This window comes from Myotis daubentonii, chromosome 16 (assembly GCF_963259705.1).
Source record: "Myotis daubentonii chromosome 16, mMyoDau2.1, whole genome shotgun sequence".
In the NCBI taxonomy this organism is placed as follows: Eukaryota; Metazoa; Chordata; class Mammalia; order Chiroptera; family Vespertilionidae; genus Myotis; species Myotis daubentonii.
The window spans coordinates 56664879-56688626 of NC_081855.1; the positions used below are offsets into that span (position 1 = coordinate 56664879).

Here is a 23748-nt window from a genome sequence, read left to right on the forward strand (position 1 = left end):
CTCGCTGTAGGCGACACCGAACCTCTGGTGGAGCTGGTTTGGGTCGGGAAGGAGCTGGAGAAACGCGGGCACCAGGCTGTTGGGCCCAGGTCTCCGCGTGGCGGCCAGAGCCGTTTCTGCATAATTGACCGGCGTGCGCTGGGGAGCTAGTTCCTCGGGCTGAATGTCAGGCTCTGCACGTCAGCCTCCGTGAGAGGTGGAGAGAGGGTGCAGCCGCGTTTCCGCTGAGACTCGCGGGGAGGAGGCCACACTTAGTTCACGCATTTGCGCCCAGCACTTCCCTGTGGGAGCAGATCATGAAGCCGAGCATGTGGGGGAATCTCGGGCTGGACAGGGGGCAGGACCAGGCAGGGCAGGGCAGGGCTGGACAGGGGGCAGGACCAGGCAGGGCAGGGCTGGACAAGGGGCAGGACCAGGCAGGGCAGGGCAGGGCAGGGGGCAGGGCAGGGCCTGGCAGAGCAGGGGCAGGGCTGGACAGGGGGCAGGCCCAGGCAGGGCAGGGCAGGGCAGGGGGCAGGGCAGGTCCGGGCAGAGCAGGGGGCAGGGCTGGACAGGGGGCAGGACCAGGTGGGGCAGGGCAGGGCTGGATAGGGCAGGGCAGGGCAGGGCTGGGCCGGGCAGGAGCCCTGGGAGACGCAGTTGGTGGGCTCCTCTGCTCTCCCCAGAGGGTGCTCCTCACCAGCGGGGGGCGGGGCCACACACCCTCGGACGGATCCGGTTCTCAGTGCTCCTAGGTCAGGGAGCCGGTGACACAGTCCCCGCGGCAGGTGCCTGCCCGAGCCCGTTGTGTCCGCCTGCGGCTGCACAGGGGACAGGGACGTGCCCACAGCGGGCGGCAGGATCCTGCTCATCTGTGCCTCCTCCTGGCCTTTCCTGCCCTTGGGGGGGGGGGGCTCCACCCTTCTCGTTAGTGTTTTTGTCACAAACTGCAACGGCTCACGTGTGCGTGCTGGTGGCTCGCGGGGGGTCTGAGTGGCGCCGCCTGCTGGCTGTGAGCGCTCACGTCCCGAGGCAGCATTGTATTCACCTTCCCGCTCCGGCCTCCATCCTGTTCCCGTCGCCACTCCCCTGACAGCCTCTCCACGGCCGTGCCTGGCAGCCCGGGCTCTGCTCAGCCGCCGCCTCCCGCTGCACGTCTTCAGAGGCGCAGGCCCTGGGCCCTCCTGGATGTGGAGCGCGGGTTCTGCACCAGCTCCCGCCCGCGTCCACACCAGCCCCCCCCCACGGTTCCCGAGAACAGCGCTGTGGTCCCCTGCCTCCCTCAGTGGAGACCGACTATGAATGACAGGCAGGGGTGTCAGCCCAGCGCCGTGGGGGGCGCGGCCGGGGCTGGTCTCAGACTGTCCGCACCGATGTGCTCGAGGGGCTGGTCGAGTCTGCTCTCCACACGCCGCTCCTCCCCTTGTGCCCCAGGGTCCTGGGCAGCCCCTGGCATCTGTGCAGCCCCCCCCCCCCAGGGAGCGCACCAGGGGGCCTGGCGGCCACAGAGGGACATGGACTTGTTACGTCTGACTTTGCTCCCGTAGAGATGGAGTGGAGGCGACCGCTAAGCCTGTAAGTGGGGTTTGAGCAGAGAAGAAAGCGAGGAAGTGTTCGCAGCAGGAGGCCCGCAGCCCGGGGCAGACCCCTCCCTCCCTCTCCCAGGGGCGCTGGCCAAGGCCGCTGCCAGCACAGCAGGCGCTGGGTCCTGCCCAGTCACTCTGCTCCCCCGCTGGCTGCTCCCAGCTCTCCTATGCACTGACCTACTTGCGGGGCGTATTTTTAGAGGAACAGGCCTGGCTCTGTCCCTCACCAGCCTCTCAGTCCCTCACGGGAGAGTTCGTTCTGTGTGCGACAGACCGCAAAGGAGGACCAGCCGTCGGTGTGAGGCCTGAAGCGGTAGCGCCGGCTGGCCGGGCGGGCGGTTTCCCCAGCTGCCCTGGACCGGGCGCAGAGCTCTGGGGGGCGTGCGGGTGGAAACGGTGCTGCGCTGTCAGAAGCCGGTCTGGAGCACGGAGAACGGGCGTGGAAGTGGAGGTGCCAGGGCGCCTGCCGTCTGCTCGCCATCTGTGCCTGGAAGAAGTGTCAGATGACACCCAGCCGAGTGGGGAGGTGCCACCGAGCGGGGAGGTGATGAGTTGGAGGGACAGCGCTTCTGCTTCCCTGTATCTCATCTTCCATCGCGGCCAGCACCCTCTCAAACGGTAGGGTGACAAATGGTGGAGATTTTTAAGAAATTGAGATGAAATTCATGTAACAAAATTATAAATGGAATCTTACAACACGTGGCTCATGTGTCTGACTTCCCCACTTAGCACAGCATTTTCCTAGTTCGCCCATGGGCAGGCGTGTTGTTCGTGTTTCAGTAATTCGGTCCTTTTTATCTTTTAGCCGAGTAGTATCCCCGTGCGCGCAGTGCTCACCCACCCGATCACCTGCTGGTGGACACACTGCTCCCGCCTCTGGGCTGTGCACAGTGTGCGTGGGTTTCTCGTGGACGGTTCCCTTCCCTCGGGCCTGTGCCTGGGAGCGGAATTGCTGGGTCAGACGTAGCTCTGCTCTCCTCGTGAGGACTGCGCGCTTTCCGTTCCTGCGTCTTTCCCGTGTCTTCCTCGCCTTGCCAACACTTGTTATTTTCTGACTTCTAAACGAGTGTTATTATCACAGCCATCCCGTGGGCGTTTCTATGGTTTTAAATTGCGTCTCCTTAATGATGAAATATGTCGGACATCTTTTCATGTGCTTACTGGCCATTTGTCCGTCTTCTTTGGGAAAGCGATCTATTCCTGCTGGTCAGGTTGGTAGGCAGGTCGCAGGACCCGGAAGTGGAAGGATGGGCGTAGAGGGTGGGCCGGCAGGTAGGTGGACAGACGTAGGTCTGCCATCTCCCCACCTTCCAGTCCGGGCCTTGAGGCCGTTCCTCATCTTTCTCGGTTCCTGTTCCCTCGTGGGGTCTTGCTCACGGATTAATTCCACTCGGAAACACCTTCCCCCTCCCCTGCCCCTCCCTCCCAGCTGGTCTGTGAAGAAGCACTTAGCTGTGCTCCGTGTCCTTGACCTTGCGGTGAGGGGAGAGCCGGCTAAGGAGACGTGGGAGGGGGGAGCCTGGCAACCAGGTGGAGTGTTTGTCCCGGGGTCGCTCATGGGAGGCGCCCACCCGCCTCCCCGGGACCTGCACCTTCCCTGCAGGGACGCGCTCCCGGGCGCTAGACCCGCATGTAGTCTGGGTGTGAGAGCTGTTCCTCCTGCACTTGGGAGGCCGCCGCCCGCTTCCCCGTCTCTGTCGGTGAGCGTATCTGAAGGGACATTTCTCGATGGGGCTGCCTTTCGGGGTCCCCGTCACCGGAGGTAAGTGGCTTGCCGGCTGTCCCCATCGGCTCCAGCTCCCAGGGAGAGCCGTGGCAGGAGCTGCTGACGCTGCTGCGCGTCCGGACCCGGCTCTCCCGAGTCACCGTGAAGGTGACCTGAGCGTTCACTGCAGGGACCTCCCAGCCAGGGCTGAGGCGGCTGGTCGGTGCGCCGTGGGCCCGCGTCGTCTTTCCTTCCGGGGCCGTGGGCGCTGCGTCTGTCGTCACAGCATGGCCACCGCTCGGGGGCTGTGTATTCCCAGTGGTTCCCTCCAGGAAGAGCTGTATTTGTTTTCTTTCCATGTGAAATACTAGAAATATTGCCACTCGGTATTACCTGAAAGTTAGCTTTCTCCAAACTTGTAAAAACAGAGTATTTTTATGACTCACTCCTTCTCCCTGGTCTAACCTTGAGAAAATCTCGTTCCCTCTCCCTCCATCCGGTCAGCTGGAGACATTAAGATGGGGTTAGCCCGGCTGGTGTGGCTCAGCAGTTGTTAAGCGACGACCTGTGAACCAGGAGGTCATGGTTCAGTTCCCAGCAGGGCACGTGCCTGGGCTTTGGGCTCGATCCCCGGTGGGCAGTGTGCAGGAGGCCGCTGATCCGTGACTCCCTTCACCACTGATGTTCCTCTCTCTCTCCCTCCCTTCCTCTCTGAAATCAATAAAAAGACGGGGATCCGAACACCCTTGTCCTCTCCGCCTGCGGAGACGTTAAAGGGGGGATGAGGAGAGGCCCTCGGGCAAGTCACTGGTGTCGTCAAGGCCTGACGCAGGCGTGGCTGAGTGTAAGCGAGGCGCCTGCCCGTCCCACGCTGGCCACGCTGTGTCCCGGAGGTGGAGCGGGAGCACTTCTGCGTGGCTCAGGCAGCAGGCGTGACGGAGCGCTTCGCACAGGAAGCTCTTTGCCGGCTGCCGTGGATGAAAGCAAGATGCCGCCTGCTGGCGGAGCCCCGGGGCCCTGCAGGCAGCTGGTGTGGGTGAATGGTTGGCGCAGGCGCTCGTCACGGTGTTTATCGGGCCTGCGCTGAGCCAGACGCCGAGTGAAGCCAAACAGGTCCTGCCTTTGTGGAACGCAGGGCCCAGACCCGCCTCAGCGAGCGCTGCCAGTCCCCTGTCCCCAGGTGGAGGCTGAGGTTGCCCAGGCAAACTCAGTCCTGCCCAGCTCCTGTCCTACCACCTGCTCGCCTCTGTGAAGCAGAGGGAGCTGTCATCCTGTGAGCTGTGAGGAGCAGGCCAGCTCTCACTGGGGCTCGGGGGGCGGGTTTTGGCCTTTGGGTGGAGGTGGCTGTGGGACCGTAGGCTCTGTCCCCAGGGACCTGGCCTCCTGGCCGTGGTCGCCCCTCATGTTGCTGGAAAAGGACTCACAAGGGGGCAGCACAAAGGAGAACCAGGCACAGCACCAGCAGACGCATCCACCCTCACCCCTCATGCCGTGTGCCTGCCCTGCGCGCCCCCTGCCCTGCATGCCCCCTGCACTGAGCGCCCCCTGCCCTGCGTGCCCCCTTCACTGAGCGCCCCCTGCCCTGCGTGCCCCCTGCCCTGCGCGCCCCCTGCCCTGCATGCCCCCTGCACTGAGCGCCCCCTGCCCTGCGTGCCCCCTTCACTGAGCGCCCCCTGCCCTGCGTGCCCCCTGCCCTGCGCGCCCCCTGCCCTGCATGCCCCCTGCACTGAGCGCCCCTGCCCTGCACGCCCCCTGCCCTGCGTGCCCCCTGCCCTGCGCGCCCCCTGCACTGAGCGCCCCCTGCCCTGCGTGCCCCCTTCACTGAGCGCCCCCTGCCCTGCGTGCCCCCTGCCCTGCGCGCCCCCTGCCCTGCATGCCCCCTGCACTGAGCGCCCCTGCCCTGCACGCCCCCTGCCCTGCGTGCCCCCTGCCCTGCGCGCCCCCTGCACAGATGGTGGCGGGGCAGCTGGAGGCTGAAGCTTCCTCGTGCACGTGAAGGTGAGGAGGGGAGGGGCTTGGTGCTCCTCAAACGGTTCTGTTTCTCTTCTGTTTGACCCCCTGGCAGCCTCTACCTGTCACCCATTTCCCTGGCCCTTTCTGTGGATGTTCCGTGTGCAGAGCGGCCGCCTGGGGACTGTCGGAGCGGGTTCTGTGGTCCAAGGACTGCAGTTGCTCTGTATTTCGGCCAGAGCCTCGAACGTGCTGAGCGAGCTCAGAACAGTGTTTTAAGTGTCAGATGTCACTTCCTGCGCCCTGTTTTGTGAAGGGCAGGCTGGTGTCGGTGACAGAAAGAGGCCCTGCAGCCCTGGAGTATGCTGGGCGGCTCCTTCAGTGCCTGTGTGTCTCTGTACACCCCAGTAGGGGCTGGAGCCAGAGCCACCTCCCAGACTCCCTGGCAGCTAGGCCCGCTAAGCAGCGCTTATGCAGGCGGGCGTCTGTCGCAGGTTCCTGCAGAGGGCGAGGGTTGGGAGCTGCCTGGTCTGCTGGCACACGGTTTCTGGCAGCTCGCTCTGCGTTCTGCCCCCGTGGTCCTGCCCAGGGCTCTGACACCTGGTCATCCTGGGGCAGGAGGACGCTGCGGGCAGCGGGGCAGACTTCCTCGGCTCCTTCTCTGCCGCCTCCTCCCCTCTCATTCCTTTATTCTCCTCTGCTGCCGCCCCTGAAATTCCGTGCTCAGGTTTTATGACGTTTGGGCTCTGGCCCCCAAGGGGCGATGCCTGGCACAACGAGCGGTATCTCGGACGCGCTGTGTTGTTCCCGCCCGGCTCACACGGTCGTAAATCCCAACAGGTCGCAGCTCCTGCCACTCGCCCTCGGCTGCGGGGCCATTGCCCCCGGCCTCCGCTCCCATGCAGCCTCGGCCGTGCGCTGACATGCAATTTACTGCTGCTCATTTCAGAGCCTTAAAAATATTAATTAATTCCCACGGAGCCCTGGAGGCACATTCCTGATCTCCGCAGCGCCCCTCGCGCCAGCCCGTTAACGCGTCCTTTCGGGCGCTCAGAAGGAAACAGGCTGTCGTCTCAGCCGCCCGCAGCGGAGACCTTCGCGGAGCCACGGTCCCCGTTTTACTGCCGCCCCTGAGGGGTGTGGCCCATGGCCCGTGGCCGGGGGGAGCACTCCTGTTCAGGGTGTGCCTCGGAGGCGCCAGGCAGGCCAGGGCTGGACGTCCCTGCAGGGGAGCCTCAGGCCGAGCGCCAGCAGCGTGTGGACCGGGCCGTGGACTCCGATACCAGGAGCTGCAGCCTGGGGGGCCGGCCAGCCCCTGGGTTCTGGTTGGGCCCTTTTCCCTGCTGCCCCTTCTCGGCCTGGAAGCTGCTCCCCGGCGCTCCCTGCTCCTGGTCGATGCCGCTGGGGAGACTTCATCAGGGGGGCGGAGATTCGCGTCTGCACTGCTCCCGGCTGTTCTCACATGGGGGGGGGGGGGGCTTGGTGTGGGGCGGCTCTGCTCAGCGTCAGCAGTGCTTCTGAGGTCACACGCCGCCGGCCTCTGAGGGGCTCTGGGGAGGTTGCTGGAGAGCCGCCGGGTCCATGCACTGGGCTTCCCTCCAGGTGACCCTGTGGCTGCTCTTGGTGGCAGTGAGAGTGCTGGTGGCTCTCTTGTGCCCACAAGGAAAACGAATGAGAATTCAGACCCTTTTATGCCGTTAACATTAGTCTGTGACTCAGCTCCCATCTTCCCGTTCCCTCCAGGAGCCGCCCGTGTGTCCTGGCCCTTCACGCTGGGGCCAGCGCAGCCGGAGCCGGCTCAGTGGGGCGCCCGCCCTGGGCCCATGGTGCGGCTCACGGTGCTGGCGTGCTCCTCTGCGCCCTTGAGTCAACGCTTTTTAAAAAGTGCCCATCACCGTGCCCGGGTGTTGTCACTCACACGCAGACCGAAGTGGTGGCCGCGCCGGAGCGGGGTTTGCCACGCTGTCTGGCCACCACGGAGCCCGATGCTGAGAAGCATCTAAATCCGGGCGGGCACCGGTCACGCGCAGTGGCTGGGCGTTTGGCCATGCGGCTCCTCAGTGCAGGCTCGGAGGGGGGCCGTCTGGGTGCTCCCGCAAACCCAGTTACGTTTCTGAATCTTCTCCTGCGACAGGCGCGGTACAAGCAGAGCCTCGACCCCACCGTGGACGAGGTGAAGAAGCTGTGCACGTCGCTGCGCCGGAACGCCAAGGAGGAGCGGGTCCTCTTCCACTACAACGGCCACGGGGTGCCCCGGCCCACCGTGAACGGGGAGATCTGGGTCTTCAACAAGGTGAGCGCAGCCTCAGGTCACCGCCGGGTAGTCAGGCTCCTGGCTGGGCATTTTTCTGTGAGGGGCACGGGGCTGTTCAGGCTTCCTGTTTCTTTCTGGGTCGCTTCTGGTAAGTTGTATTTTTAAGGCATTTTCCATCTAATTTGACTTTTTAAAAGTTTGGCATAAAATGGTTGCTGTGTCCCTACCTTTTCGGTGCCTGTAGGGCCCGTGTTGATTGAAACGTGTTGACTGTGTCTTTTTATTCTCACTCTTTCTAGCTAGAGGCTTGCCCACTTTACCGATCTTTTAAAAACACAACAAATTTTAGCAACGTTAACTTTCTCTACCAGCTATTCTCTCTTTCACCGCTTCATCCTCTTTATCTCCTCCCCTCTATTTACTTCAGTTTAACTGCTCATTGTCTAGCTCAGGGGTGGGCAAACTTTTTGACTCGAGGGCCACAATGGGTTTTTTTGTTTTTTTTTTAAATATATTTTATTGATTTTTTACAGAGAGGAAGGGAGAGAGACAGAGAGTTAGAAACATCGATGAGAGAGGAACATCGATCAGCTGCCTCCTGCACATCTCCTACTAGGGATGTGCCCGCAACCCAGGTACATGCCCTTGACCGGAATCGAACCTGGGACCTTTCAGTCCGCAAGCCGATGCTCTATCCACCGAGCCAAACCGGTTTCGGCCACAGTGGGTTCTTAAACTGGACCGGAGGCCGGAACAAAAGCATGGATGGAGTGTTTGTGTGAACTAATATAAATTCAAAGTAAACATCATTACATAAAAGGGTACGGTCTTTTTTTAGTTTTATTCATTTCAAACAGGCCGGATCCGGCCCAGGCCTACGGCTGGTCTAGCTTCTTACGGCAGGAATTCGGGTCTTGGCTTTAGCCTTTCTTCCTTTCTCAGAAGGACCTAAGGCTGAGCCTCTTCTTGCAAGCACAGCTCTGGTCAAGTTTCAGCCCGTCCTGTTTTCCCTTTGTCCTGTTCCAACTGTTTGTGCTTTCCTGTGATCTCTTTGTTGACACGCATGTTATTTAATCTCCAAAGACTGGAGGGTTTCCCCGCTTCCCTGTATCTCACATTCCGCGATCAGCGGCTGTGCTCCAGCCACTCAGAGGGTCATGCCCCTGAGGATGGGGTTCGCCCGGCCAGTGGGGCACGTGTGTGGCTCAGCCCGGGCGATGGGTGCGTCCAGTCCTTCTGTTATCAGCACTGACCTTCCTATTAGAAAACATAACTGCTGTGAGGAGTCTTCTCTGGGGAGGTGCTTACCTATCGGCGCTGCCCAGGGGTTGTTCAGACCGGGGGCCAGGATTGTGGTGTGGTCCCTGGTCCCGCTGCGAGCGGAGCTCCGTGTTCAGTGCGTGCGCATTCAGGGAGGGTCCTGGCGTCTGAGGGAGCCGCGCTCGCCTGCACCTCACGCCGCTTCCCGCTCTCCCCGTGAACTGGGCGCCTAGGACAGGCGAGGCTGCCACCTGGGGTCCTGGGACCCTGTTGGCGATGCCCCCCTGGGTGCACCCGGCAGGACAGGCCATGGCAGGCCGTGTGGCCGTCGGCTGTGAGTCACCCACGTGCTGTGTTTTGTTTCCAGAACTACACGCAGTACATCCCGCTGTCGATCTACGACTTGCAGACGTGGATGGGCAGCCCGTCGATCTTCGTCTATGACTGCTCCAACGCCGGCCTCATCGTCAAGTCCTTCCGCCAGTTCGCCCTGCAGAGGGAGCAGGAGCTGGAAGTGAGGCCGCGAGCCGGGGGCGGGGCCGCGAGCCGGGGGCGGGGCCGCGAGCCGGGGGCGGGGCCGCGAGCCGGGGGCGGGGCCTCGAGCCGGGGGCGGGGCTGCGAGCCATAAATGGTCCGCACGCTGGGGGTGAGGCTCCGTCCTGGAGGCGGGACTGGTACGGGGCGGGGCTGCACGCTGGGGGCGGACGATGGGCTGCATGCGGGAGGCAAGGTAGGGGGGGTCGGCAGGTGGGGGGTCCTTCTTCAGCAGGGAACTGTGTTAAGAGACTCCCCGGTCGGACACATCACGTCACAGTCTTCCTTCGTGTTCTCTGCAGGTTGCGGCCATCAACCCCAACCACCCTCTGGCCCAGATGCCCCTGCCCCCGTCCATGAAGAACTGCATCCAGCTGGCCGCCTGCGAGGCCAGCGAGCTCCTGCCCATGATCCCTGACCTCCCGGCCGACCTGTTCACCTCCTGCCTCACCACCCCCATCAAAATCGCCCTGCGCTGGTAAGTGGGCTCGGCCTGCCTCTGCGGCACCCTCCCCCGCCAGCCGAGGCTCACAGGGCCAATGTTTTCTGATTTTTTTCATTTTTGCCTCCGTCTTTCTAATGACCAGAAAGCGAAACCTTGAGTAATTCTGAAAATGAGCACATGCCTTGCTCTTCCCATAATTGGTCCCCTCACCCCCCACGAATATCAATGTAGTGTGAGAGCCCACAGTACATCTTACCTTTGTTTTTTTCTTGGTCTCCGGTTGAGTGGCAGAATTCCATTTTAAATGCACATGTAGCACTTGTGCTTTCGAAGGTAACCCGGTCCCCAGCATGGGCGCCATGGCGCGGGTGAGGCCTCTCGGCCCGCAGCACACAATCGCGTTGTCTGCCAGGCACACAATGGATGATGGATGGACCGCGGTGGGAAACTTCCCATTACCCTGAGGAATTTGAAAGAGTTTAAATATTCATGGCCCATGTTGCCATATCCTATCAGCACAGAAAATTGCTCCTGGGTTCGCCCAGTGAGAGGTGGCAGCGTGCAGACCCCACAGGGCAGGGGTGCAGGCCCTGCCAGCGTGGGGTCGTGTGGTCTCATCTCCAACCCTCACCCCGACGTTTGCCTGGTGGGTTTTCTTGATGACTCACCGAGAATCAGAATGACCTTGGGACATGAATCCCCACGGCTTCTCGGTGTGGGATTAATGGTTTGTACTCCAGTGTTTCCTAAAAGGCAGTGTCTGTGGGAGAACACGCTCTGTGCACCCCCTCCTTCGCCCCCCACTCTGCGCTGTGAGCCCTCCTGCCTCGGCCCCGCCGTGTCTGAGGACAGAGAGGTCGGGGCCTCGGCCGGGAGCAGTGCAGACAGAGGACAGAGTTGTCCCAGGTTTTCCCTGTGGTGACGTCAGAGCTTGGGCTCCGGCCGCAGGAGCGATGGGGCTAACAGGGAATGGGTTCTCTCTGGAGGTCTCCACAGGGTGGCCCAGCGTGGCCTGGCTCTTCTGCTGAACCCCAAGATGGCTTCCGGTGATTTCAGTCTGTTGGGTTCTGTACCCTGCCCATGCCCGCCTTGAGTTAGTCATTTTTCTCCACACCAGACGGTGTCCGTCTCCCGACATGCACTCAGTTCAGATGAATGGCGTGTCGTGTCGCGAGCTCCACGGAAAGTGGGCGTGCAAACCTGACTCACGGCGCTGAGAGGGATGGCGGCAGGCACCGGGGCCACAGGGAGCGCAGGGGTGATGTTCCTGCGGGGATCCCCCAACAACAACCTCAGGAACCCAGGGAGCCTGGGGGAGGGCCCGAGGGGGAGGGCAGGCCTAGGGCACAGCGCAGGAGGAAGGGCGGGGGACGGAGAGAAAGAGGGTCCTTTATGGGACAGCAGAAGCACCGCCCACAGGCACACACGTGTGCAGATACACAAACACATACAGAGGCACACAAGTGGGCAAATACACGGACACACAAATAGAGGCTTTCTCTCTCACACACACACAGCGGCTCTCTCTCTCTCACACACACACACACACAGCGGCTCTCTCTCTCACACACACACACACACACACACACACAGCGGCTCTCTCTCACACACACACACACACACACACACACACACAGCGGCTCTCTCTCTCACACACACACACACACACACACAGCGGCTCTCTCGCTCTCTCACACACACACACACAGCGGCTCTCTCTCTCACGCGCACACATACACACACACACACAGCGGCTCTCTCGCTCTCACACACACACACACAGCGGCTCTCTCTCTCACACACACACACACACACAGCGGCTCTCTCTCTCACGTGCACACACACACACACAGCGGCTCTCTCGCTCTCTCACACACACACACACACAGCGGCTCTCTCTCTCACACACACACACACACACACACACAGCGGCTCTCTCACACACACACACACACAAAGCGGCTCTCTCGCTCTCTCTCACACACACACACACAGCGGCTCTCTCTCACACACACACACACACACAGCGGCTCTCTCGCTCTCTCTCACACACACACACACACACACACAGCGGCTCTCTCTCTCACACACACACACACACACACACACACAGCGGCTCTCTCTCACACACACACACACACACACACAGCGGCTCTCTCGCTCTCTCTCACACACACACACAGCGGCTCTCTCGCTCTCTCTCTCACACACACACACACACACAGCGGCTCTCTCGCTCTCTCTCACACACACACACACACACACACACACAGCGGCTCTCTCGCTCTCTCTCACACACACACACACACACACAGCGGCTCTCTCTCTCACACACACACACACACACACACAGCGGCTCTCTCTCACACACACACACACACACACACAGCGGCTCTCTCGCTCTCTCTCACACACACACACAGCGGCTCTCTCTCTCACGCGCACACACACACACACACACACAGCGGCTCTCTCTCTCATGCACACACACACACACACACAGCGGCTCTCTGGCTCTCTCTCACACACACACACACACACACACACACAGCGGCTCTCTCACACACACACACACACAAAGCGGCTCTCTCGCTCTCTCTCACACACACACACACAGCGGCTCTCTCTCACACACACACACACACACAGCGGCTCTCTCGCTCTCTCTCACACACACACACACACACACACAGCGGCTCTCTCTCTCACACACACACACACACACACACACAGCGGCTCTCTCTCACACACACACACACACACACACAGCGGCTCTCTCGCTCTCTCTCACACACACACACAGCGGCTCTCTCGCTCTCTCTCTCACACACACACACACACACAGCGGCTCTCTCGCTCTCTCTCACACACACACACACACACACACACACAGCGGCTCTCTCGCTCTCTCTCACACACACACACACACACACAGCGGCTCTCTCTCTCACACACACACACACACACACACAGCGGCTCTCTCTCACACACACACACACACACACACAGCGGCTCTCTCGCTCTCTCTCACACACACACACAGCGGCTCTCTCTCTCACGCGCACACACACACACACACACACAGCGGCTCTCTCTCTCATGCACACACACACACACACACAGCGGCTCTCTGGCTCTCTCTCACACACACACACACACACACACACACAGCGGCTCTCTCACACACACACACACACACAGCGGCTCTCTCTCTCATGCACACACACACACACAGCGGCTCTCTGGCTCTCTCACACACACACACACACACACACACAGCGGCTCTCTCTCTCATGCACACACACACACACACAGTAGCTCTCTCACACACACACACACACACACAGCGGCTCTCTCTCTCATGCACACACACACACACAGCGGCTCTCTGGCTCTCTCTCACACACACACACACACACACACACACACACACTGCAGATGGTCCAGAACGAGGCATCGGCAGGGAGCCTGCAGCACAGCGAGAACAATTAGCTCCGCGCCGGAGTCGTTCCAGAGGCGACGACGTCCTATTAGGCTGCCTATTAATGTAATTCATCATCGTAATAGGAGGACGGAGGACAGTTATTTGATAAAATTGAAAATGAATTTTAATAAAAACCTACAAGAATAGAAGCAAACTCCCTTTGCGAGAGGGAGGTTTTCTCTAGGCCGCAGCCCCCCCCCCATCCCTTCCCCCCCAGCCAAGCCCCCCTGCGCCCTGAATGCAGTGGGAGCTGCACCAGGGTGTTGGCCAACTTGGATCAGCCACCGGCTCCTGGGAAGCGTGGTCAGTCCAGCAGCTGGATGAGCCGCGGGATGGAAGGTGCACATGCTCTGAGAGAAGCAGATGTGCAGTGTTCATGCGTGATCTGGATTTCAACTTCGCAAAAAGCCCATAAAATGCGTTGGAAAACTGTTAGCAGAAACACGCGTGTTCAGCACAGTGGCCTTTGGGCCGTGAACCGAGTGCGCAGGCCCACATGGCAGTTAGGGGGCTGCCTCCAGAGGGCGGGGGCGGGGGGCGCCCCTGGCGAGGAGCTGAGAGACGTGGAGAAGCGAAGGAAGGCATTACTCAACACTGAGGGTTTGGGGCACATGGCTAACCATTAGAAACCTAAAACCCTACCCGTACCTCAATGAGAGAAATTCCAAATACACCAAAGACTTAGGTGCCAGTGAGGAAACGCCCAGGGAGCGGGCCAGGGGGGACAGGGCCTGGGAGCCGGGGTGGGGGCGGCCAGGGGGCTTAGCCAGGGCTGTGGCTCTCCCCATGAGGACATTCGGGGGCGGCGGCATCTCCCCGTCGCGCGTCCGCCGCGTGTGACCGATGCTCTCCCGCAGGTTCTGCATGCAGAAGTGCGTCAGCCTGGTGCCCGGAGTCACGCTGGACCTGATTGAGAAGTGAGTGAGGCGGCAGGGCCGGGCGGGGCGGGTCTCCCTGCCCCCTCAGGCCCGTCCTGCGCGTGCGTCCTGCTCTCCGGTGGAGGCTGTGCGTGGATGGCACCTCAGTGCCAGCCTAGGACACGCTCAGCTGGGGCCACTTTAAAGAAAGAGAATAAGAAGCCAAATCCTTTTGATCGTTTAAAAATCCTCCAACGCTGAGAGAGGCACACGACACGTCTGCTCCCTGCGGCATCAGTTCAGAGCCGGGGTCGGCCGGCCCCTGGCCAGAGGGCAGGGCCAGGGCCTGGTGGGCTCACTGGAGCTGGTGCTGGGCGTGGAGAGCAGCCACCGTGGTTCTCGTGGCGGAGACTCGGAGAAGAGTCCCGGGAGCACGGACGGGCGCCTGCTGTGTGTGCCAGGTCTGCCTGGAGCTCTCCGAGTCCTGGCCGGGCCTCTGAAGGGAGGCTCCGCACTAAACGGGAGCCCGGGCAGGTCCCCTGGTGGCGCTGGAGCAGGGCTTGGCCCAGGCCTGTGCGCGGAGCCCAGCGTCGCTGTCCCCAGGGAAGGGGCCGTCCTGCCCTCGGCCAGCGCGGTGGAGGGGCTGTGGGGGGTGGCCGGGCGGCTCCGTCGCTGAGGTTGGGATTCTCTCTGCTCTCGGGTCGGCGTCGGGCCAATGCGTCATGTTTGAAAGGAAATTATGAACAGCTCCCTGTCTTCACTCGGCCGGAGCCTCTTTCCAACATAACATCGTGTCGGCGGGGAGGTGGGGAGTCAGGAGCCCGTCGGTGCCCCACACGCTGGTGGGTGAGTGGTGACGCGGGAGCCGATTCAGACGGAAGCCGGAAGCGGGAAAGCACAGCCCAGAGGCCGCGGGGAGGGCGTGCGTGATGGCGGGAGTGCGCTGCGGGGATGGAACAGCCACGGCCCTCCTGCGCCACCGTCTCCCTCAGCCACCTCCATCTGTCAGCTCAGCGCCCGGCTGTCCCCGGACCAGGGTGCAGGGCAAGGGCTGGGCCTGAGGGGCTCACAGTCCCGTTGTGTTGGACACTCCCCCCGTGGCCGGCGCCTGGCTTGTCCTGATGAGCCCCTGTGAGGGGCTCGGCTCAGAGCGGACCTGTGGACCAGGGAGAGCCTCTGTCCAGGGGCCTGGTGCCTGCACACACTGGCTCCTCCCCTCACAGGGGCCGGCACCCCGCCCTTGTCACCAGAACAAAGGCCACAGAGGCTGTTTCCACAGCTGCGACATGGGGTGCGGTTCCGCCACCCAGCGGATCTGTCCGGACCCACCAATGCCGTCCCCTGCCGGGCCCCCAGGACCGCGCTCCGGGACATGCTCTGACCCCAGGAAACGCACAGAAAATCCACAGGGCGATTCTCCCGGCCCCGGGCTCCGACTGACTTCCGAGGGGCCCTGGAATCTGCCTGTTTAGCAGAGTCTGTCCTCGTGTCAGACGCGTTGAACAAGCAGGTGGGACCTGCCCTTTCTCCTCGAGCCTGGTCTCCCCGGGAGCCCCTGCGCAGCCTCTGGCTCCGTCCCGCGGGGGGTCTGGCTTGGAGACGGGGCAGCTCCTTATTCTGCAGGAACGTCAACACGAGGCGGGTTAGCTCCGGTGGCTGTTAACTCCTGCTCACCAGTGAGCCGTGGAGGTCATCACCCCTCTTCCTTCCGAATTTAACAACACTTTTCTCCCTGTGCTCCACAAGCCGATGAGCAGCTCGCTCTGCGGGAGCTGTTGCAGGCAGAGCGCGGCCAGGCCGCACCCGCGCACGAACGTGGGGCTGAGGGAGTGCCGGGCGTGTAGCCAGCAGGCGGTGTGCCGCCTGCGTGGCTGTGAACATCGGTCGGCTTCTCGAGTGGGACGTGCGAGTGCCGCGCGCCTCGGGCTCTGCTCGCCCCACGGCCTTGTGTCCTGGGGGGGCTGCCCGGGGCCTCGTTCACGCTGAGCCTTTCCGACTGCGGGTCTGCCTGCGCGGCCTCAGCAGGACAGAACACGCCGTTTCCCCAGGAACACGGCTGCTCCCGGGCTCTGTGTCCGAAAGTGTGTTGGCGTGTGGTGGTGTCACCAGGTGAAATGCATTTCTTGCTAGGACTTGTGTCCACGTGTGCATCCGTCCGTGTCCGCGGTGCCTGAGCACCTGGTCGTCCTCTCCTGCGTGTGGTCCCCGCCCCTCACGTGACAGCACAGCCGAGGGGGGAGACAGCCCGGCGAGAAGGCAGCCGTTGGCTCGCTGGGCAGAGCGCCCTCGGCAGACCCTCACCTTGCTGGCACCTGACCATGGCCTCTGGTCTCCAGACTCTGAGAAATAGACCCCGGTTGGTTGAGCCGCCCAGTCTGGGCATTGCATCATGGCCGCTCGAGCTGACCAGGCCACGGTGCCTGGAGGTTTTCCATCGGCCACTGCACCCGGGACCAGTGCTGCCCCCCCCTCCGCCCTCCCCTTCGGGTCCTCTGAGGCCCTGTACTGCCTGTCCACACCCCGTCTTCTCTCTCCTCCTGCGGGCCCTTCCGCATCCCGAGCCCTCCCCTGCCTCTCCAGGCTCTCGGGGGTGCTGTTCAGCCCCCTGCTGGTTTCTTCATACGCAGTATTCATAGGTTCTTGAAATCCTGGTTTGCAGACTTTCACAGTCCCCAGCTCTCTGCCAGCGTCCCAGCCTCTCGTTTAATTCCGTGGACATCTCCAGTGCAATTACTGTCGCAGCTGATCTCGCGCCGTCCATGTCCTCGTCCTCTCTCCTCTCGGCTGTGTCTCTGGTGTCAGTGCCGGGAAGGCCCGTTGGGCTGACAGTGAATGCTGCGACCTGGACACGGACATCGTACCGGGCCTCGGGGTGGTTGGAGGTGTGAGGTCTGAGTTGTTTCCAGCTCATGCCCAGTCCTGGCTCAGAGCCCGTCTCCGCGGCAGCCCCTCCCCTCCCTGCCCTCCTGCCAGCAGCCTGCCGGCCGCTGCTCCGCCTCTCAGCCCTGCGTCAGGACCACAGGTTCAAGGCTGGGCTTCTCTCGGGCCTGGCCAGCCCTGCCCTGACATCAAAAAGGTTCCCCAGCCTGTCTGGCTGCCTCCGCGGGAGGAGGGTGAGTCACCTCGGCTGCCACCGCCAGGAGGGAGCCCAGGACACGCGGGCGCAGCTTCCTCAGGCCCGGCAGCAGCCCTGCGGGCGGCACACGCTGCACAGAGCGTCTGAGCCAGTGATGAGAGTCGGAGCGCTTCCTGCTCCAGCAGACGCGGCTGCACTTCCCACCCGGCTCCCTCGCTGCCTCCTCCTGGCCTTCGCAGCCGCAGGCACCGTCCCCCAGCCCCAGGCAGCGGGCAGCTGGCAGCGGGAGGAGAGGCCCCTCCTGCTAACAGCAGCGCCCACACCGCGCACGTCACGCTCAGAGACGCGGGTCCGCGCTGAATGGGCTCCGACTGCCCTCCCCTGAAGCCCGAGGCGGGCAGCGGGGCCGGTGGGACGGGCTCGGAGGACACGCGGAGCCGGTTCTGCACGGCTTTGGGCAGGAGGCCCGAGAAGCAGTGACACGTGTGGCTGGGTTGGTTCCGGAGAATGTCAGCCAATGAAGAAACGTTTCCAGAAAATGTGCTGGTGGTGGTGGTCCCAGCCTCCCCACGGGGCTGTCTCCCGGGCTGACCGCGGCCGTGACCCACGCTGGACACGTGCAGGGCTGGTGTCAGCGTCGCACCCGACAGAGAGCGTAGGCCCAGCACACAGACCCCCCCAGGGCTCCTTCGAGACGCTCACTCCCCTCCCGGCTGCTGCCCAGCTGGGAGTGTTTTCAGCATAGACATGTCGCTCAGTACACAGAGGCCATAGAATCGGGGTCACCGTGTCCTCGCCAGGCAAGCGTCACGGGTAGTGCTGGGTGCAGCCCTTCTCAGTGTATTTGTGAGGTGTTGTTTTGTTTTTGTTTGTGTGTTGGTTTTTTTGTAGCTTTTTAAAAAATATATATCTTTATTGATTTCAGAGAGGAAGGAAGAGGGAGAGATAGAAACGTCAATGATGAGAGAATCGTTGATTGGCTGCCTCCTGCACACCCCACAGTGGGGGTGGAGCCCACAACCTGGGCCTGGGCCCTGACCGGGAATCAAGCCGTGACCTCCTGGGTCACAGGTGGACGCTCAGCCCTGAGCAGGCCGGCCGGGCTGTGAAGGCTTTCACATAACAAGGACGCAGCGCCCCTGCACAGTGTTACGTTGACTCATCTAAAGTGACCTGGCTGTGCACACAGGGACCCCTGGAGGGGTGGTCGGTGCCAGTGTGGACGATTGTCTGCCTTCCTATCACTGGAGTCGCTTTAGGGAGTTTGTATCGTTTGCTTGGAAAGCGGCAGGCAGAGGTGCCGGAGCGGCCAGGCCCGCACAGCGGACGCGACTGGCCTCTGTCTCTGCCGCCCTGTGCCCTGCGCCCGGCAGTCCGTGCGGCCCGTTCCTGCGGCCTCAGCCTCAGTGACGCGGCGGCTCCAGGGGCCGGGACGTCCCTCAGGCTCTGGTACAGACGGGGAACAAACTCCACTGCTGAGGGAGTTCACGTGCCCGTGACGGCGCAGTGTGAGCGGCCCAGGCCTGCGAGGCGTCGGTGACGGGCTGCCCACGCTTTCCCGGGAGCTCAGTGAAGGCCAGTGGGCCTTCCTGGGGGGAGGGGGAGGGCGTGCATTTATCCCTGCGATTGTCACAGTCAGAACTCGGGGCACACCTGAGTGCACAGCGACCCCGACGTGGCCTGGGAGCAGCTGGGCCTGCGTCCCGGCCCCGGGCTGACGGGAGCTGCTCAGGGCTGTGCGCCTGCAGGTCTGGAGACAGACCGTGGTCAGGTGTCTGTCCTCAGGAGTGCCGTCCTGTCACCCCCCCCCCCCGAACCCCTGCGGCCTCCGGCTCCACGCAGGAGGGCGAGGCTGAGCCAGGCTCACATCCAGACGGACGAGCGTCGCCTGAGCGTCGCCCCGAGGTCTTTCCTTCTCTCGATGGCGTCCTTGCTCGCGCTGCCTGGCGGTGACGGTGCCGTGTCACTTGGTCGGAGAGCAAGCGCGCCCCGTGCCGCCACAGCCTCCCCCACAGCAGCTTCGGGGCTGCAGTTACTTCTCCGTGGCTGTGCCCTCGTGACCCCTCTCCCGTGTGGGTGCCGGGCTGCTTCTGACGCGTCCCTGCTACACACGTGTCTTCCCCTCGGGGTCAGGACGGAGGTCGGCTGCGGGCAGGATCTTAGTCTGTGAAACCTTATAAACGGTTACACTCTCGCCTCCGGCCACTTCCTGGGGACTTCCCTGCGGGAGAAGGGTTTTCTGTGACTGCGGGGCCGCAACGAGCTTGCTGTGCGCCGGGCGGGGCACCCACGCTGCAGGTGGCCGGCTGCCTCTGCCGACAGGCCTGCCCAGGTCCCCAGCCCTCACAGTGAGCCCCTTCTGTGTCCGCAGCCATGGCTGTTCCGCCGTCGCTAACGGAAATGCACGTGTCTCTTAGGATCCCCGGCCGGCTCAACGACAGGAGGACGCCGCTGGGCGAGCTGAACTGGATCTTCACGGCCATCACAGACACCATCGCGTGGAACGTGCTCCCTCGGGGTGAGGCACGAGAGGGTCCGAGGGGTGAAGTGGGTTCTCGCAGGCAGAGAGCTGGCGGGGGGGGGGCAGCAGGCCCAGGCACCCGGGGTTCTGTGGGGCGCCGGTCAGGGCTGCGTGGTGAGGGGAGCTGCGCGCCCCTGCTCTGACCGTCGCCAGTGTCCTCCCCGCCGCTGGCCAGGTCCACGCTGCCTGACGCAGCTGCCAGGAGCCTCGCAGCGGCCGGGGCTGGACGTCGGGGCCTCTGGCTGGAGCGCGGGCGTGCGTCCTGACGGGCCCGCATGTCTCGCCCTCAGACCTCTTCCAGAAGCTGTTCCGGCAGGACCTGCTGGTGGCCAGTCTGTTCCGCAACTTCCTGCTGGCGGAGAGGATCATGCGCTCCTACAACTGCACCCCGGTCAGCAGCCCGCGCCTGCCCCCCACCTACATGCACGCCATGTGGTGAGTCCCGGCTCCGCCTGCTTCGGGCCCCGGGGGTAGCCTGGCGCTCAGCTGCACCAGGAGGGTCAGCCCACCTGTGCCCAGGGTTGCCAGCTGCTGCCCCAGGCCCGGGCGTCTGGTGGGCTCTGCAGAGCCCGTGGTGAGACGGAACCCTCAAGCGGCAGAGCGCCCTCCCTCCTCATGAACAGACCGGAGTGCGTGGGTCCCGGGGGCCCACCCAGGTGGTCAGAGCGGCACTGGGGCTAAATGATGGACAGCAGGCTGCGATCTCCGAGGTGCGGTGGGAGGAAGGGAGCCGAGCGCAGCGAACACGGAGTAACACCGTGAACACGTGGCGGGGGCGGCGCTAGGGAAGCCCGGCTCGGCGGCTCCTGCTTGTCATCAGGGAGTCCTTCCCCTTCATGTCCAATTTCAGCCCGTCCCGTCCGGAGCCCTTGCAGTTCTTGGCGGTCATGACCTGTGCCCTCCGAGCCCAGCGAGGGTGCCTGGTGCCGACTGATCCGTGTGGGCCTGTGTCCTGAAAGCCCAGCTCTGGTCTGGGTGGCCCGTCCTCCAGGTGGTGGTCCGTGGAGCACCCAGCCGCCCGTGGGGGACGGGGAGGGACCGAGAGGGAGGGGAGCCTGAGTGCGGGACCACCACGTGGGCCGGGCCGTAGGGGACGGGAGGCGGCGTGAGCGTCCCTGTCCCTCCGCTGGCAGCCCCGCCGAGCCCCCTGCCGTCTCGGCTCCCAGGGGAGCCCGCGGGGAGGTGGAGCCTGGTGGCGAGGCCCAGAGTGGTTGCGTGGGGCCCAGGCGATGGGCTCAACAGTGCTGACAAGCCAGCCCTGACTCTGTGGGCACCACGCGGGCATTGGGTTTGGTGGGGGCCTCAGACAGACCTCCTTTCTCCCGGCCTCACACTGGCCTGTTCCTAAGGAGGCGTGTGGCCTGGCCTGTGTTTCTCGGTGCCGGTGTGTGACGCTGCCCCTGCCTCGCTGGGCGGGCTGCGCCGCGGACGCTGCTTCAGACGGTGGGAGGGGTCCCTCTGTTGTTCCCAGGCCTCTTTCTCATTTCAGCTTGAGGAGAAAAGAGCTACAGCTGCTGCCCTGCTCCGCCCTGGGTCCTGGCGGGAGCCGGTCAGTGATGCCCTGTGTCCACTGCTCTCTCCCCAGGCAAGCCTGGGACCTCGCCGTGGACATCTGCCTCTCCCAGCTGCCCACCATCATCGAGGAGGGCACTGCGTTCCGGGTGAGCCCCGCCCTCTGACCTGGTCTGCAGTGCCCGTGGGGGTGGGGACGGGACTCGCGGTGCCCTGCACGCACCTGTACTTAGAGCTTAAAAGATGCGGGTCTGTCCCTGGCCAGTGTGGTCAGAGGACAGGGCATGGGCCCCGCCCACCAAAGAGTCAGGCGTGTGCGTGCAGGAGGCAGCGGCCTGTGTCTCTCACGTGGATATCTCTCTCTCCTCCTCCCTCCACTCTAAAAATCAGCGGGAAAATACCCTTGGGTGAGGATTAACCAAAAAAATAAAGACAGATGTGCGTCCACCGGGGTTCAGCGTTAGATTGGAGGCGGTCAGCTCGGGGAAGCCCCGTCCGCTGAGGCGCTGCTGTCGTACCTGCTCTCCTCGCTGGCACCCCCGCCCCCGCCACCTCCAGCCGGGGGCGCTGCACCCACCCCGCCCAGCGCCTGCAGCCTGGCCGCCTCCTGCGTCCCTCCCCTCCCCCCGCTGGCGACTGGGGTTGCACGTGAAAGGGACTTTCCTTGAGCTGTGTCCTGTGTGCGTTGCCCTGACCGTGGACGCGGTCAGCCGTTCCGTGTCCTCCTTGGCCCCTGGTGGATCCTCTGTCACCTGCCTGTTGAATCTGTCGGTTTCCTCTCCTGCCCCCCGTTTCTCACTGACGGGAGCTGGTTCGGGCTGCGCCTGCACGCAATCTGACTCCTCCCGGCGCCAGCACGCGGCCCGATAGGTGCCGGCGTTATGAAGTGACCGCCGCGAGGCTCGTTGTTTAAACTGGACGTTTGTCCCCTTGACCTTCACGGTCACCTGCCCCGACCCGTCCCTCTGCTGACCGACCTCCAGTGTGCGCTCCAGCCCATCGGTGTGGCTGTAAACAGTATCTTTTTAAATTTCATTTTCTATTTTCTCTTTCTTTTTCTATATATTGGTCACAAGTGACTTTGTATAGCAACTTCATTAAAGTCACTTCCTTATCCCAGTAGCTTTCCTATAACTCGCTGGCCCGTCGTCCAACGCACGTGGCCGCTCTCGGGAGCCTGAGCCCGTGCTGGGCGCCCGGAGTGCCAGCTCCCACTCCCGCTCCTGCCGCACGGCAACCCCACGGCAGCTCCCCCGGGGCCTTGCCTCTCTGCCGGACGGACGGACGGACGGACGGTCAGGAATGCTCGTGTCCCTGGGCGGAGCCGTCTCTCCCGCGGTGACGTGGGCTCCCTCGGAGAAGGGCCCAGCAGGCGGGAGAGACCCCGAGTTCTTCGCTGCCGACCCCCCCAGAGCCAGGGCTCCGTGGGCCGTGCTCTCCTGCTGCGGCGAGGCCGCTCTTAGCAAGGTTGTCTTTTTAAAGCCGATTTATGAATAACTCACACTCAGAAACAGGAGAGCCACTCGAGGCTGCATCCCTACCCCGACTCCGCACACCTGGTGGACGTGATGGAGCTGACGCTGCGGGAGCAGGAGTCCTGAGGTGGCGGGTTCTCTGAACCCTCACGGCACACTCTGCCCCGGACACGGTGCTCTGGGCGCAGGCCCTCGAGGGACGCGTGGGGTCAGTCACACGGCTGCCCCCACAGGCTTCCCCTGCAGCGTCCGCCTCAGTTCATGGCCCCTCCCGGGCTCGGCCGCCTCCCTGCCTGCATCCAGTCTGCACAGGGCAGACCCCGCCTCCCAGCTCTGCTCCGGCCGTACCCCGCTCTCCACGGGGATGGCGGCGGCCATGTGGCGTGGGGACGGAATTGAAGGAGGGGGCGTGTGGAGTAGAGGAAGGCGGGCCCCTAATGCCGTCCCTCTGCCTGTCCACAGCACAGTCCGTTCTTCGCCGAGCAGCTGACCGCCTTCCAGGTGTGGCTGACGATGGGCGTGGAGAACAGGAGCCCCCCCGAGCAGCTCCCCATTGTTCTGCAGGTGAGGCCTCGGGAGCTGGAGACCCCGCAGTCTCCGGGGACCGCGCCCCCCTTGGCACGAGCGGGCGTGGGGCTCACCCTCTCGCTGGGCTGGGGAGGTTGTCACAGGAGTGTCAGGTGTCGGCGGAGCTCAGTGAGCGTTTGTCCCTATGGGCTTTCCCGCCCTCCAGGGAGCCCTGATTTGGGTTGTAGTCATCACCCCGCTGCTCCTTGCTTCTTGGGGCTGATGGAGCGCCAGCCCCCCGTGGCCTCTGGGGAACGGGAGCGCGAGTCTCCTTGTCCGCCGGCCTGAGGACGTGGCGCACTTCCTTCCTCCGGCGCTGGCTGGTGTGAGGGACCACCCCTCCCTGGGCCCCCTGCTCACTGTCACCACGGGGACACAGCGCCCTCGGGCACGGCCTCTCCCACGTCGCCCGCGGACCCTGAAGGCACCGGCAGCAGAGCCGCGGCCCCCGGGGCTGGACTGTGGCCGAGTCCACCGGGGCCGCCAGAGAAGGGACGCGGGGAGCCTGTGAGATGCAGCCCAGCAGCCAGCGTGATGTCCCGA

General features: G+C 63.3%; 1 protein-coding gene across 3 annotated transcripts in view; it reads left to right on the forward strand.

Annotated features, from left to right (window-relative positions):
• The window catches only part of RPTOR (regulatory associated protein of MTOR complex 1), a 76201-nt gene that overhangs the window by 28793 nt on the left and 23660 nt on the right, over positions 1-23748 (forward strand). For all 3 annotated transcript variants that reach the window (XR_009449405.1, XM_059671474.1, XM_059671475.1), the window contains exons 4-11: positions 7355-7513; positions 9102-9248; positions 9571-9746; positions 14055-14114; positions 19548-19648; positions 19942-20086; positions 21237-21312; positions 23101-23202. Coding sequence is in view for 2 of the 3 variants with exons in the window: in XM_059671474.1 (XP_059527457.1) it covers positions 7355-7513; positions 9102-9248; positions 9571-9746; positions 14055-14114; positions 19548-19648; positions 19942-20086; positions 21237-21312; positions 23101-23202 (966 nt within the window). In the remaining variant the exon portion in view is untranslated. The remainder of the gene's footprint in view (positions 1-7354; positions 7514-9101; positions 9249-9570; positions 9747-14054; positions 14115-19547; positions 19649-19941; positions 20087-21236; positions 21313-23100; positions 23203-23748) is intronic.